This window comes from Dermochelys coriacea, chromosome 21 (assembly GCF_009764565.3).
Source record: "Dermochelys coriacea isolate rDerCor1 chromosome 21, rDerCor1.pri.v4, whole genome shotgun sequence".
Taxonomy (NCBI): domain Eukaryota; kingdom Metazoa; phylum Chordata; order Testudines; family Dermochelyidae; genus Dermochelys; species Dermochelys coriacea.
The window spans coordinates 17,567,911-17,583,108 of record NC_050088.1 but is presented as its reverse complement, the minus strand read 5'-3'; the positions used below and the strand labels follow the sequence as shown (position 1 = coordinate 17,583,108).

Here is a 15,198-nt window from a genome sequence, read left to right as displayed (position 1 = left end):
AGTAATCATCTAGTCTGACCTTCTGCATAACACAGGCCAATGGACTGAATTAAGTCCTCTATTTAAACTAGAGCAGATCTTTTAGAAAAACATCATCTTAATTTTTAAATTGCGAGTGATGGAGAACCCACCACAGCCATGGGTAAATTGTTCCAATGGTTAAGTACTCTCACTGTAAAAAATTTGCACCTTATTTCTAGACTGAATGTCTAGCTTCACCTTCCAGCCACTGGATCTTGTTAGACCGGTGTCTGCTAGACTGAAGAGCCCGCTGTCATGAAATTGCTGTTCCCCATGTAGGTACCTAGTGCTCGATCCAAAAAGGGACTTAGGCACTGTAATGTGTAACTCCAAGATGCCTGGCCACCTCACAGAATCCTTAGCCCTGCATTAGGTGTCCAGGCTCCCTATACAATGTGTGGAGAGCGTTAGACATCCAAGAAAGGGATCTCGGAAGTCAACAAGCTGCCTAAGCTGGGCAGTAGTGAAATGTATGCAAAAACAACACACCAAAAAGCCATCCTATTATAGACCCAGGTTCAAGTCCCTTCTCCAAATCAGGCAGAACAGAGATGTGAACCTGGGTCTCCCCCAGCCTAGCTGAGTGCCCTGACCACTAGCATGAGGTGCACACACAATGTCAGCAGTGCTTAAGTTGGACTTAGGCACTCGAGGACCTTTGTTGATCTAGACCATATGGACTGTGATCAAGTCATCCTTTTCTTTTGTTATTGAGATTGAACTCCTTGCCTCTCTTACAGTAAGGCAGGGTTCTAATCCTTTAATCATTCTCACGATTCTTATCCAAACCCTCTCCAGTTTATCAACATCCTTCTTGAATTGTGGGCACCAGAACTGGACACAGGATTCCAGTAGTAGTTGCTCCAGCCCCAAACACAAGAGTAATATGACCTCCCTACTCCTACTCAAGATTCCATTCTTTACACAACTATTTGTTTTATCGTAACAGGAATTCTTCATTCTGCCTGGTTTACATTGCAAAGGGCACATCTCCCACTGCATGCCAGTCAGCAAGTGAGAGAATAAATTTGGACCTGTGGTACTAAGGTGAACTGTACTTTACAGCCATAGTATCTAGACAGTGAGTTGTTAAGTACAGTCTCTGGGAGTGGGCAGAAGTCCATCAACTTACACGGAATGTCCTATATAGATCATTGTGGAAGTCAGTGAGTGCCCTGCTAGAGAAAAACTGCCAGGCCACATCAGAGTGAGACCAAATCCCCCAGCAGTATTCAAACCATGAGGAGTGGGGAGAGAGAGAAATATTGAACTCTTCATTTAGATAGCAAATATCTTGTTTGTTCCTTCTAAATCTGCAATATTCTGGCAATACCCCGAGGCCCCAGCCAGAATTGAGGCTCTATTACAACAAATGCTGTACAAATACATAAGACAATCCCTGGCTCAAAGAGTTTACAGTCTAGTTTAGGGCTTGATTACTCAGCTGTGAGCTGGCAGATTCAAGGTGTCCCTGGATAAACTGGAACAGGTAAGAAATTAGAGCCAATACAGACTGTTAAAATGGGTATTTCACATAAGCCTTTACTATGCTCACACTGTTTTTTTCCCTCAGTCCTGTCCTTTTACAGCACCTACAGTCAGGCCCAGGACATGGAAGTCAAGTAGAAGGACCTATCATTCGCCCTTTTGGGTGCGGCTCCAGTTTGCCATAGCAAAAAAAAAAAAACAACCTTGCAGAAAATGGCAAATACGAGCCAACATTTCCCCACCCTCCCAAGGCTGAAGCAAATGCTGTGTATTCCTACTCCATAGGGTAATAAATGTTGCAGAAAAATGGAACTGGCTTCCATCAAAGCTACATATAAGAAGCCTTGAATGGGAGGCACATGACAAAGAAACCACAAGCCAAACTGAGAGCAAGCCATTGAAAGAGAGAAATTCACAGTACCTGAGAAACTGATGAGACTTTCCAGGTAGAGAAAAAGAGAAATGAATAGAAAAGAAGCATAAATAAATCCAACTCTAACAAAAGAGTGAACTTCAGTTGAATTACGTTGACAATAAAAATCACAAACCAAATGGCTTAGTGCAGGGTTCTCAAACTGGGGGTCGGGAGGTTATTACATGGGGGGTCGTGAGCTGTCAGCCTCCACCCCAAACTCTGCTTTGCCTCCAGCATTTATAACAGTGTTAAATATATCAAAAAGTGTTATTAATTTCTAAGGGAGGTCGCACTCAGAGGCTTGCTATGTGAAAGGGGTCACCAGTACAAAAGTTTGAGACCCGCTGGCTTAGTGCACTACAACACCTACTTCTGACACAGATTTTCATAGGACAACAAATCCACCACCCATTTTTTCTGCTATTCCAAGAAATCTTTCAAATATGTATATATATGATGAACTGAAAAGATTGGGGTAGTGGAATTCTCCAAAACCAAAGAGAACAAATGTGGAGAACACACAACTGTGGATTCTTTTAATGCACTGAAGTCTTGAAGAGTGTTCAGTTGGAAAAGCTGCCTCCCATAAAAGCCTTGCCAAAGGATGTTAGCCTTACATTAGTTAGTGGATTACCAGAGTCAAACAGAAAAAAATTTCAGGCAGTAGCAAGGGCTTCTGTACTTCTGAATAATGTTGGGATTTCAAGAATTTCCCTGACCCCTTCCCAATGCATCTGCCCATCCCCTGAATAGAAAGGGATGCCATTTAGATTTCTCAGCACCCAGCCATGGAACTTGCCTGCTCACTTTCCTACATGCCAATTGTTCCTAAATGTTAGTTTCCATTCTGTCCCTTAAGCTAGCCTGATGGAGTTCTCTCCAAACGTCCCTGTTTACAACTCAAATACTGGCAGATGTGACTTACGTCCACTGACAGTTCCCTCTGAATAAGTTTCTTGGTCTCCTTTTCACAGTAGTTGAGCATTGCTTCTCGGTTGTATAAGCCAGTTGAGTGCTTGTCAGTTTGGTTTCTCTGCCTGAGCCCCAGAGGGATGTTTCCATCCGGATCAGCCACATCCAACTCCTTTTCTAGCTCTTCCATTTCCTCTGGAGACAAAGTAGACAATAAGCTATCAATATCTGGATCTTCACTGACTTGCCTTCTGTATTTTGCTACCCTGGACATCTTGGCAGTTTGTAGGTGAAACACAGCTGTGATGATATGCAAAGCCAAAGAGTGGAGGAAAATTAGTTAAATAATAGAAGACCAGAAGCTACTTCCTCCCCTCCCCACCGTTCAGGTGCTGAAGTGTTAAATCTAAGCAGCTCTAACTTACTGCAATCTAGGATAAATTGGTTATAAAGGGAGGACAGGGGTTGGTAAAATAGCTGGCCAATTACATTTAACAGCTATACAGCCTGGTTCAGAAAAACCAATCAGGAAAGGCAGGAGGTGGGCTTTCTTTCTATCAGAGGAGTTTGAAACCTGAGGACATTCCAGGGAATCTGGAAGAGCTGCATGACCAAATTTAGTACTGAACGTTTAGCCTTTTAAAGGCAATGGGACAACGCAGTGAGAAAATATGCAAAAACACACAAGCTGCTAGGCTGGGGCTTTGAAACCAGGGAGGAAAGAACCAAAGCTGCAGATCTTTAGGATGTGTCCATATGCAGCTTCAAGATCTGACAGCAAAGGCATTAAAGCTACTTGTAATATACAGTTTGCTTCCCCATCACAGGGGTGAAATGTGTAGCTGGAACTCACATTCTGTCAATTCCCAGCTTTCTGCTGAATTTGATAATAGTATGCGGGAGACCATTATATGCCTGCACAGGATTTTAAAAAGTTTTCATTTTCACAAAATGTTCCCTGTATATATTTACAGTTCCCTGAAATCTCTTACAGTCTCCCGTCCTTTTAAAGCAAATCTACATTCTTTCATTTGGAAACCCATACAATTTTCTCCTTCCAAAAAACCCCAGGAGTACATTGGCTATTTCTGGCTACAGGTTTTTAAAATTGAAGATGACTATTGCCTGATTGGTATGTGTATTGGGTGAGCAACAGCAGGTGTCAAAGAGAAGGTGTCAAAGCAAGGGAAACCCATCCTGTTTTGAAAGAACTGAGAAGCTGAGGAGGACAAAGTGGGAAAATGGGTATCTTCCTCTGGAAATGGTACATGATCAGATCTGCAGCAAGCAGATCTAGATGACTATACGTTCAGGGAGCTGTCAGAGGTTTGTAATCGACAGTTTTATCTTCACATCATCTTGGCTCTTAATCATATTTTCCTTTTATGGAGGTATTAGCATAGCTCTAAATGGCCTGTCTTCCCTATAGTATGTCACAGTGAGTGCTTGGTGTATTAGAATATTTGTTCTCAAGATAACTGCACTTCTGACCTCTTTGTGCCCCCATTGATGACCCCCCACTTAGGTCTTAGGTCTCTAGCTATCTCCTTTCTCAGGGCAGAGACCCACAACATTCTTCCTCTAGACCTGCAATCAACCAGGATTCTCTCAGCCCTTCAGCAGCACTGCAGTCCAGTTCTCTCAGGGGCAGTGACAGGGTTAACCAGTGACCAGCCAGACTTCAGAAAGCAAAGTACTATTTATTCAGAACAAAACCATTATAGAGAAAACATCTCTTAAAAAATAAACAGTTTATACACAGCCTAGTTTACCTGGTGTCCCCAAAGTATTTCATGTTTGCTCAAGGGCTCTCTCCCAGTCTCATGTTCATTTTTGACTCCCAGATCAAGGCTGCCTCTTCATACAGTTTGCTGTTCTTTATTTGCCAGGCCTCTTGAACCAGATCAAACCAGTCTACACAATTTCCCTGGGATGAAACTTCCAGACTTGTTACCATTTGAGGAGGCATCGGAGTGTGTTGAGCACTTCAAATACTTAGGTAGGATAGCTACAATGAACACTAAACATGACTTAGAGACCTGACACAGAATGGGACTTGTTTCAGAGTGGCAGCCATGTTAGTCTGTATCAGCAAAAAGAACAAGGAGTACTTGTGGCACCTTAGAGACTAACAAATGTATTTGGGCATAAGCTTTCATGGGCTAAAACCCACTTCATCAGATGCATGGAGTGGAAAATATAGTAGAAAGATATAAATACAGAGTACATGAAGAGATCGGGGTTGCCTTACCAATTCTAAAGAGACAATTCAGTTAAAGTGGGCTATTATCAGCAGGAGGAAAAAAATCACTTTTGTAGTGGTAATCAGGGTGGACCATTTCAAACAGTTGACAAGAAGGTGTGAGTAACAGTACGGGGGAAAATTAGCATGGGGAAATAGTTTTTAGTTTGTGTAATGACCCATCCACTCCCAGTCTTTATTGAAGCCTAATTTGATGGTGTCCAGTTTGGAAATTAATTCCAGTTCTGCAGTTTCTTGTTGGAGTTTGTTTTTGAAGCTTTTTTGTTGAAGAATTGACACTTTTAGGTCTGTAATTGAGTATCCAGGGAGGTTGAAGTATTCTCTGACTGGTTTTTGAATGTTATAATTTTTGACGTCTGATTTGTGTCCATTTATTCTTTTGCGTAGAAATTGACCGGTTTGGCCAATGTACGCAGCAGAGGGGCATTGCTTGCACATGATGGCGTATATCACATTGGTAGATGTGCAGGTGAACAAGCCCCTGATGGTGTGGCTGATGTGATTAGGTCCTATGATGGTGTCCCTTGAATAGATATGTGGACAGAGTAGGCAACGGAGTTTGTTGCAAGGATAGGTTCCTGGATTAGTGTTTTTGGTGTGTGGTTGCTGGTGAGTATTTGCTTCAGGTTGAGGAGCTATCTGTAAGTGACGACTGGCCTGTCTCCCAAGGTCTGTGAGAGTGAGGGATCGTCTTTCAGGATCGGTTGTAGATCCTTGATGATGCACTGGAAAGGTTTTAGTTGGGCGCTGAAGGTGACGGCAAGTGGTGTTCTGTTATTCTCTTTGTTGGGCCTGTCCTGTAGTAGGTGATTTCTGGGTATTCTTCTGGCTGTGTCAATCTGTTTCTTCATTTCAGCAGGTGAGTATTGTAGTTTTAAGAACACTTGATAGAGATCCTGTAGATGTTTGTTTCTGTCTGAGGGATTGGAGCAAATGAGGTTGTATCTTAGAGTTTGGCTGTAGACAATGGATCATGTGATGTGGTCTGGATGAAAGTTGGAGGCATGTAGGTAAGTATAGTGGTCGGTAGGTTTCTGGTATAGGATGGTGTTTATGTGACCATCGCTTATTAGTACTATAGTGTCCAGGAAGTGGATCTCTTGTGTGGACTGGTCCAGGCTGAAGTTGATGGTGGGATGGAAATTGTTGAAATCATGGTGGAATTCCTCAAGGGCTTCTTTTCTATGTGTCCAGATGATGAAGATGTCATCAGTGTAGCGCAAGCAGAATAGGGGCATTAGGGGACGAGAGTTGAGGAAGTGTTGTTCTAAGTCAACCATAAAAATGCTGGCATACTGTGGGGCCATGCGGGTACCCATACAGTGCCGCTGACTTGAAGGTATACATTGTCCCCAGATGTGAAATAGTTGTGAGTGAGGACAAAGTCACAAAGTTCAGCCACCAGGTTTGCTGTGACATTATCAGGGATACTGTTCCTGATGGCTTGTAGTCCATCTTTGTGTGGAATGTCGGTGTAGAGGGCTTCTACATCCATAGTGGCTAGGATGGTGTTTTTAGGAAGATCACCGATGGACTGTAGTTTCCTCAGGAAGTCAGTGGAGAGAAGGCTTTGGATTCTTTGACCATGGGATGGTGTTCTCCTTCCTTAGAGGTTTTTAAGGTCAGGCTTGACAAAGCCCTGGCTAGGATGATTTAACTGGGACTTGGTCCTGCTTTGAGCAGGGGGTTGGACTAGATGACCTTCTGGGGTCCCTTCCAACCCTGATATTCTATGATTCTATGTGAAATCCTGGCCCTTTAAAGTCAATGGTAGTTTTGCCACTGACTTTAATAGAGCCAGGATTTTACCCCTTGTACCCCGGAGCACAATATGCAGGACAGCCAGAGTGCCACTAGCAATGTAAAATATCCCAAAGGATGCATGCCCTGGGATATCAGAAGTGGGACTCTGGCCTCAACCTCTTCCACATCATCTGGCAGTCTGATACTAGCACTTGGGGAAGGCATGCTGCATCCTTTTAGTTTAGCAGTTGTTACTGTGTGTGCAAGCCTTCGGGCCCCTGGAGACATTCACTTGGATGCTCTTCACCACATGCAGAATGGCTCTAGAAACTGGTATTGGTGTGGTACCCCTCTGCATTCCTAAAATTCATCAGAGGCTGAGAAAGTCACAATTTGTCCCACTTTTTCCTACAGATCAGTAGGCCAGGAAGAAAGCAAAGGCCAAGTTGAAGGGTAGTATCTTGTGGGTACCATAATGATTAGTATTATGTTTGGTGTTATTTAACATTTTAACTAATGATTTAGAAGAAATAAAATAGCACATTAATGAAATTCACAGTTCATACTAGAATGTGAGGCACTGTGAACATCAGGAAAGGACTAATCTAGAGGAAACTAGGCATGCAGGTACAGGGAAAGTTTAGAAGTGTAAGGATTTGCCCATTTATGGATATTATGAATTTCACCAAGAGAATTAAGTTCAGAGACAGCATCGAGTTGTCAGAGATGAAGACTCAAGATGGGTATGATAGTTCTCTGTGGTGCCCCTCTCCCCCATCTGAGCCCAGGTTGGTGGGTTTTCTGTGGTGCCCCGCCCTCCACTGCCTGATCCCAGGCTGGTGGGTTCTCTGTGATGCCCCCCCCACACTGTGTGGGCCCAGGGTGGTGGGTTCTCTGTGATGCCCCCCCACACACACTGTGTGGGCCCAGGGTGGTGGATTACCTCTAGTGCCCCCCCACTCTCAGCTGAATCACAGAGCAGGAGGTGGCAGTGCCTCAGCACTGCTGCTTTGCCTCCAGCTCTCTAGGCTGCTTTTTCTGGCCCCTCTAGCTCTGGTTTCTGTAGTTCTCCTCCCAGCACAGATCTGTTCCCTGGGCTGCTTTTGTTGTTGCAGCTCTGCTCTCAGCTCAGCTCAGCCCTGCACTGCTTGAGGCAGCTCCAGTGCACCTGGAAGATGGGATCCTAGGCTCCTGACTCCCTCATTGGCCTGCCCGCCCTGTTAATCACTGGAGCATTGGCCTCCCTCCATTGTTCCTGGGGACTGTCAATCTCAGGGTCCTGATTTCCCATTGACCCTTCCCCTTTCTTTTGGTACTGGGAGCTAGCAGCCAAAAAAACACCACTGAGTTTTAGTAAAGGGCCAACAGTCCCCTTACACTTTCATGGCTATAGTCAATGCAGCTATGGCACTTGGGTAGTGACAACCAAAACCAGTTGCACCTGAGATGTTGGAAGCCATCCTGAGAACTCTCCCCAAAGGCTGAGGTTTATGGATTTGCTTGTTCCCTTAGCATTTAATTTGCCCCAGTCAGTCCATCATTTATTAGAGAAAAGGGTAACAGCTGTCTGAGAACCCATGGCATTCCCATAGCTCCCAAGTGACTGGCATTAGGCATGTGTACCCACATGTATTAATACAAGAAATGAACTCTATGTTGGAAAGATGTTCCACGCTTTAACAAAAGTAGAGGCTACACAGCCAGGCTGCAGCTTTGAACTGAACATGATTTTCCCCTCACACACTCTACCCTTCCCCTCTTTTTTGCCCAAGGGTCCTGCCTAAATGTAACCACAGCACCATCTTCTGGCCTTCATTATTGCAGCACAATACATTTGAAATAAAGCTACTATCCTCTTCTAAATGAAGACAAATATGAACTTGCTGCATTCAGTTATAAGAATAAATCTTTACAAGAACGTCTTTTAACACCTCTGTAAACAGCAATATAAAGAAGAAAAAGAGGGCTTTTCCCCCATTGTCTCAGTCAATGATTTCCTTTAGCAGTTGATTGCTTTGCTTGCACTGAAAATTCAGTTCTCAGGGGGGATCTATTCCCTCAGTGGTTTTCAATTTGTGTTCTGGAAGTCTGAAAACTATATCTAAGGGGTCCGCCAAAGATTGTCATTACCACAGAACAGCAGTTTTCACCCTTTAGTCTATGGCTCCTTGAGGGTCCATAAACTATGTCTAAGATTTCCAAAGGGATGTGCACCACCATGTGAAATGTTTTAGGGGTGCACAAATGAAAAAAGGTTGAAAACCACTGAGTTATCTGATTCCCCAGGCACACAAAGCACACTGACTAATGCTGCTTCTGATGGTGCTGGGCCAGAATCACTCTCTGTTGCCCCAACTACAATAGGAGGAAGGTCTGAGTACTCTTTGGCTGCTTCTTTAGGGGAAGCTGCCGGGATAAGGGGTGGGAGCCACAAAAGTACTTAGGTACCTCAGTCCCAGTTTTGGGTCCTCTGTGATCCATAGAACCCCTGCTAAACTCAGTCAGCTCCTATGTTTTCAACAAAACTCCATTAGTAGCATACGTTTCTGCCTCTAGGGGAGCAATCACAGCCACCTCCTGCTCTGTGATTCAGCTGGGGGGGGGGGCGCACCAGAGGTAATCCACCACCCTGGGCCCACACAGTGTGTGTGTGGGGGCATCACAGAGCACCCACCAGCCTGGGCTCACACAGTGAGGGGGGGAGGGGCACCACAGAGAACCCACCAGCCTGGGCCCACACAGTGTGGGGGGGCACCACAGGGAACCCACCAGCCTGGGCCCACACAGTGTGGGGGGGGCACCACAGGGAACCCACCAGCCTGGGCCCACACAGTGTGGGGGGGGCACCACAGGGAACCCACCAGCCTGGGCCCACACAGTGGGGGGGGGCACCACAGGGAACCCACCAGCCTGGGCCCACACAGTGGGGGGGGGGGCACCACAGGGAACCCACCAGCCTGGGCCCACACAGTGGGGGGGAGGGGCACCACAGGGAACCCACCAGCCTGGGCCCACACAGTGTGGGGGGGAGGGGCACCACAGGGAACCCACCAGCCTGGGCCCACACAGTGTGGGGGGGAGGGGCACCACAGGGAACCCACCAGCCTGGGCCCACACAGTGTGGGGGGGAGGGGCACCACAGGGAACCCACCAGCCTGGGCCCACAGTGTGGGGGGGAGGGGCACCACAGGGAACCCACCAGCCTGGGCCCACACAGTGTGGGGGGGAGGGGCACCACAGGGAACCCACCAGCCTGGGCCCACACAGTGTGGGGGGGAGGGGCACCACAGGGAACCCACCAGCCTGGGCCCACACAGTGTGGGGGGGAGGGGCACCACAGGGAACCCACCAGCCTGGGCCCACACAGTGTGGGGGGGAGGGGCACCACAGGGAACCCACCAGCCTGGGCCCACACAGTGTGGGGGGGAGGGGCACCACAGGGAACCCACCAGCCTGGGCCCACACAGTGTGGGGGGGCACCACAGGGAACCCACCAGCCTGGGCCCACACAGTGGGGGGGGAGGGGCACCACAGGGAACCCACCAGCCTGGGCCCACACAGTGGGGGGGGAGGGGCACCACAGGGAACCCACCAGCCTGGGCCCACACAGTGGGGGGGCACCACAGGGAACCCACCAGCCTGGGCCCACACAGTGTGGGGGGGAGGGGCACCACAGGGAACCCACCAGCCTGGGCCCACACGGTGAGGGGGGCACCACAGGGAACCCACCAGCCTGGGCCCACACGGTGAGGGGGGGAGGGGCACCACAGGGAACCCACCAGCCTGGGCCCACACGGGGGGGGGAGGGGCACCACAGGGAACCCACCAGCCTGGGCCCACACAGTGAGGGGGGGAGGGGCACCACAGGGAACCCACCAGCCTGGGCCCACACAGTGGGGGGGGGCACCACAGGGAACCCACCAGCCTGGGCCCACACAGTGGGGGGGGGGCACCACAGGGAACCCACCAGCCTGGGCCCACACAGTGGGGGGGAGGGGCACCACAGGGAACCCACCAGCCTGGGCCCACACGGTGTGGGGGGGAGGGGCACCACAGGGAACCCACCAGCCTGGGCCCACACAGTGTGGGGGGGAGGGGCACCACAGGGAACCCACCAGCCTGGGCCCACACAGTGTGGGGGGGAGGGGCACCACAGGGAACCCACCAGCCTGGGCCCACACAGTGTGGGGGGGAGGGGCACCACAGGGAACCCACCAGCCTGGGCCCACACAGTGTGGGGGGGAGGGGCACCACAGGGAACCCACCAGCCTGGGCCCACACAGTGTGGGGGGGGGGGCACCACAGGGAACCCACCAGCCTGGGCCCACACAGTGTGGGGGGGAGGGGCACCACAGGGAACCCACCAGCCTGGGCCCACACAGTGGGGGGGGGAGGGGCACCACAGGGAACCCACCAGCCTGGGCCCACACAGTGTGGGGGGGAGGGGCACCACAGGGAACCCACCAGCCTGGGCCCACACAGTGTGGGGGGGAGGGGCACCACAGGGAACCCACCAGCCTGGGCCCACACAGTGTGGGGGGCACCACAGGGAACCCACCAGCCTGGGCCCACACAGTGGGGGGGGAGGGGCACCACAGGGAACCCACCAGCCTGGGCCCACACAGTGGGGGGGGAGGGGCACCACAGGGAACCCACCAGCCTGGGCCCACACAGTGGGGGGGCACCACAGGGAACCCACCAGCCTGGGCCCACACAGTGTGGGGGGGAGGGGCACCACAGGGAACCCACCAGCCTGGGCCCACACGGTGAGGGGGGCACCACAGGGCACCCACCAGCCTGGGCCCACACGGTGAGGGGGGGAGGGGCACCACAGGGAACCCACCAGCTTGGGCCCACACGGTGAGGGGGGGAGGGGCACCACAGGGAACCCACCAGCCTGGGCCCACACAGTGAGGGGGGGAGGGGCACCACAGGGAACCCACCAGCCTGGGCCCACACAGTGAGGGGGGGAGGGGCACCACAGGGAACCCACCAGCCTGGGCTCACACAGTGGGGGGGGAGGGGCACCACAGGGAACCCACCAGCCTGGGCCCACACAGTGTGGGGGGGAGGGGCACCACAGGGAACCCACCAGCCGGGCCCACACAGTGTGGGGGGGAGGGGCACCACAGGGAACCCACCAGCCTGGGCCCACACAGTGTGGGGGGGAGGGGCACCACAGGGAACCCACCAGCCTGGGCCCACACAGTGTGGGGGGAGGGGCACCACAGGGAACCCACCAGCCTGGGCCCACACAGTGTGGGGGGGAGGGGCACCACAGGGAACCCACCAGCCTGGGCCCACACAGTGGGGGGGGAGGGGCACCACAGGGAACCCACCAGCCTGGGCCCACACAGTGGGGGGGCACCACAGGGAACCCACCAGCCTGGGCTCACACAGTGGGGGGGAGGGGCACCACAGGGAACCCACCAGCCTGGGCTCACACAGTGGGGGGGGAGGGGCACCACAGGGAACCCACCAGCCTGGGCTCACACAGTGGGGGGGGAGGGGCACCACAGGGAACCCACCAGCCTGGGCCCACACAGTGGGGGGGGAGGGGCACCACAGGGAACCCAGCAGCCTGGGCCCACACGGTGGGGGGGGAGGGGCACCACAGGGCACCCACCAGCCTGGGCCCACACGGTGGGGGGGGGGCACCACAGGGAACCCACCAGCCTGGGCCCACACGGTGTATGTGTGCGGGGGGAGGGGCAGCAGGGCAACGCCCCACCCGGGCCGATCATCGCGGCTGCCCCCTACAGGCTCTGGCAGCCTCCGCGGGGATCCGGCGGTTTGGAGTCAAAGGACGGCTCCCGCCCAATCCGCATGACAGCGCGCCCGCCCCGCCCTCCAGGAACCCCATTGGCCAGCTCGCCAGGGCTGGAGCCAATCGCATTGCCTCAGGGTCACGCGCGAACGTGGAACGTTTTTCGGTCAGTCACCTGACTCCTTCGGTCGCCGGCTCGGGCCTCGCGGCTGAGTGTGCCGGCCAGGCCGACCCGACCCCAGATGGAGGAGTACGCGCGCGAGCCTTGGTGAGCGCCCTGCCTGTTGCGCGCGCCTCTCCCGGGCCGCTGACCGCGGGCGCAGGGCCGCTCCCCCGGCCGGGCGGAGCAGGGAGGGCGTCGGAGAAGCCCCTGCGGTGTCGCGGGAGGCGGGAGGGGGAGGCTGGGGAACAACGGGAAACGTTGCGGCTCTGCGGTTCTTACAGAGGTCAATGGGGCAGCCTCAGCATTAGCTAACTTCGCAGCATGGTTTCAGGGAGTCCGGTCCAGAGACAGCCGGGGCTGCTTGGGCGTGACCCGCGTGACGCTCCGAGGAGTAAGCTGGGGGAATGGTGGCTCCGGAGCACCGCCCTTCAGTGCCTACGGCGCCGGTTAAGCTGTTGCCAGCAGAGCGGCCCCATGAATAGAGTGATGTGGGAGTGGAGGGAGGCCTCAAGTGAGGTTCAGGCCGGCTCTGTTCTGGGTCCGGGGGTGGTGACATTGGTATTAATGAGTCAGAGGTAGGAATCCAGAGCGTGCTGATCAGGTTTTCAGATGACACAAAGGTGGGGGTGGTGTTGCCAATACTTTGGAGGATAGAGCCAAAATTCAGAGGGATAAATTGGAGAACTGGGCTATAGATCAGTGGTTCTCAACCTTTCCAGGCTACTGTCCTCCTTTAAGAAGTCTGATTTGTCTTGCATACTGCCAGGTTTCACCTCACTTAAAAAATACTTGCTTACAAAATCAGACATAAAAATACAGGTGTGTCACAGCACACTCTATTACTGAAATATTGCTGACTTTCTCATTTTTACCATATAATTAGAAAATAAATAGATTGGAATATAAATATTGTACTTGCATTTCAGGGCGATGCTTGAGCTTGTTTTTTCACTTGTGAGCCTTGTTTCAAGCCTGAGTCCCACCACGTGGGGCCCACTGTAGCATGGGACCCTGAGCAATTGCCCTGCTTGCTGCCGCGTACTGCCAGCCCTGCACTTGCAGCCTGTCCCGTGACCCCCCCTGGGGGCTGCAACCCCTACATTGAGAAACAGTGATGTAGATGAGTTGAGAACCCCCTGCAAGACCTCTGAGTACCTCCATAATCACAGGTTTCAGAGTAGCAGCCGTGTTAGTCTGTATTCGCAAAAAGAAAAGGAGTACTTGTGGCACCTTTAGAGACTAATAAATTTGTTAGTCTCTAAGGTGCCACAAGTACTCCTTTTCTTTTTGAGTACCTCCAGGGATACATGTACCCCTGGTTGAGAACCACTGCTATAGACAATCAAATGAAATTCAACAAAGACAAATGTAAGGTGCTACACTTAAGGAAGAAAAACCAAATGCATAAATACTGGGAAAACTGGCTTGGCATTAACGCTAATCACTACCTCACATGAGTCAACAATGGGATGCTATTGCAAAAAAAGCAAATGCAATTTTAATTGCTTTAACAGGTGATAGTACTGCTCTACTTGGTGCTGGTTAGGCCTCAGCTGGAGTACTGTGTCCAATTTTGCTCAACCAATGTGTAGAAAGGATGTAGAAAAACTGGATGTGTGCATTCGGTGCAAGGAGTTCTTGGCCCTTTGGAGACCAGAGTGGCTGCGCTGGAGGAGCTAAGGGAGACAGAAAGGTACATAGATAAGACTTTCCAGGACACTGTAGAATGGTCCCACCCCTGGTCTGACAGCCTCTGTGCTGTTGAGGGGGACGACAGTCTCAGGGAAGGAGAACATTCAACTGGAGCAGAGGGAAATGATCCTGTAGTTGGGGCCCTCCTTCCAGATAATGTCATGGTATCCTCTTGCACTGAGGATACCTCTCTGGGGGAAGGAACTCCAGTTATTAGGAAGAGACAGGTGATAGGGGGATTCAGTCATTAGAAACATAGCTGCGTTTGTGATGACTGGGAGAACTGCATGGTGACTTGCCTGCCTGCTGTGAAGGTTGTGGATCTCTTGAGACATCTAGATAGGCTTATGTGTAGTGCTGGAGAGGAGCCGGTGTTCGTACCAATGACATAGGGGAGAAGTCCTGGAGATTGAAGTACAGGACCTCAATGGTAACATTCTCTGAAGTGCTTCCAGTTCCATGTGCAGGGCAGCTAGACAGGCAGAACTGCAGGGTCTCAATGCATGGGTGAAATGATGGTGTAGGGAGGAGGCGTTTAGATTTATTAGGAACTGGGGCACCTTTTAGGAAAGGGGGAACCTATATGGGAAGGATGGGCTCCACCTAAACCAAAATGAAACCAGATTGCTTGCTCTTCAAATTAAAAAGGTTGTAGAGTAGTTTTTAAATTAGGGGCTGGGGGAAAGCCGACAGGGGCAGAGGAGCGAGGAGCACATGATTTGGACAGACACATC

The 15,198-nt window shown here is 51.3% G+C and overlaps 2 protein-coding genes across 3 annotated transcripts in view; one reads left to right on the top strand and one right to left on the bottom strand.

The window, feature by feature from the left end:
• LMOD1 (leiomodin 1) overlaps positions 1 to 3,258 on the bottom strand; it is a 42,009-nt gene extending 38,751 nt beyond the window's left edge. For both annotated transcript variants that reach the window (XM_038380020.2, XM_043500471.1), the window contains exon 1: positions 2,850 to 3,258. In XM_038380020.2, coding sequence (XP_038235948.1) covers positions 2,850 to 3,110 — 261 coding nt within the window. In that variant the 5' untranslated portion in view covers positions 3,111 to 3,258. The remainder of the gene's footprint in view (positions 1 to 2,849) is intronic.
• A 9,468-nt stretch (positions 3,259 to 12,726) lies between these two features.
• TIMM17A (translocase of inner mitochondrial membrane 17A) overlaps positions 12,727 to 15,198 on the top strand; it is a 36,146-nt gene continuing 33,674 nt past the window's right edge. The window contains exon 1 of the mRNA XM_038379584.2: positions 12,727 to 12,877. Coding sequence (XP_038235512.1) covers positions 12,852 to 12,877 — 26 coding nt within the window. The 5' untranslated portion in view covers positions 12,727 to 12,851. The remainder of the gene's footprint in view (positions 12,878 to 15,198) is intronic.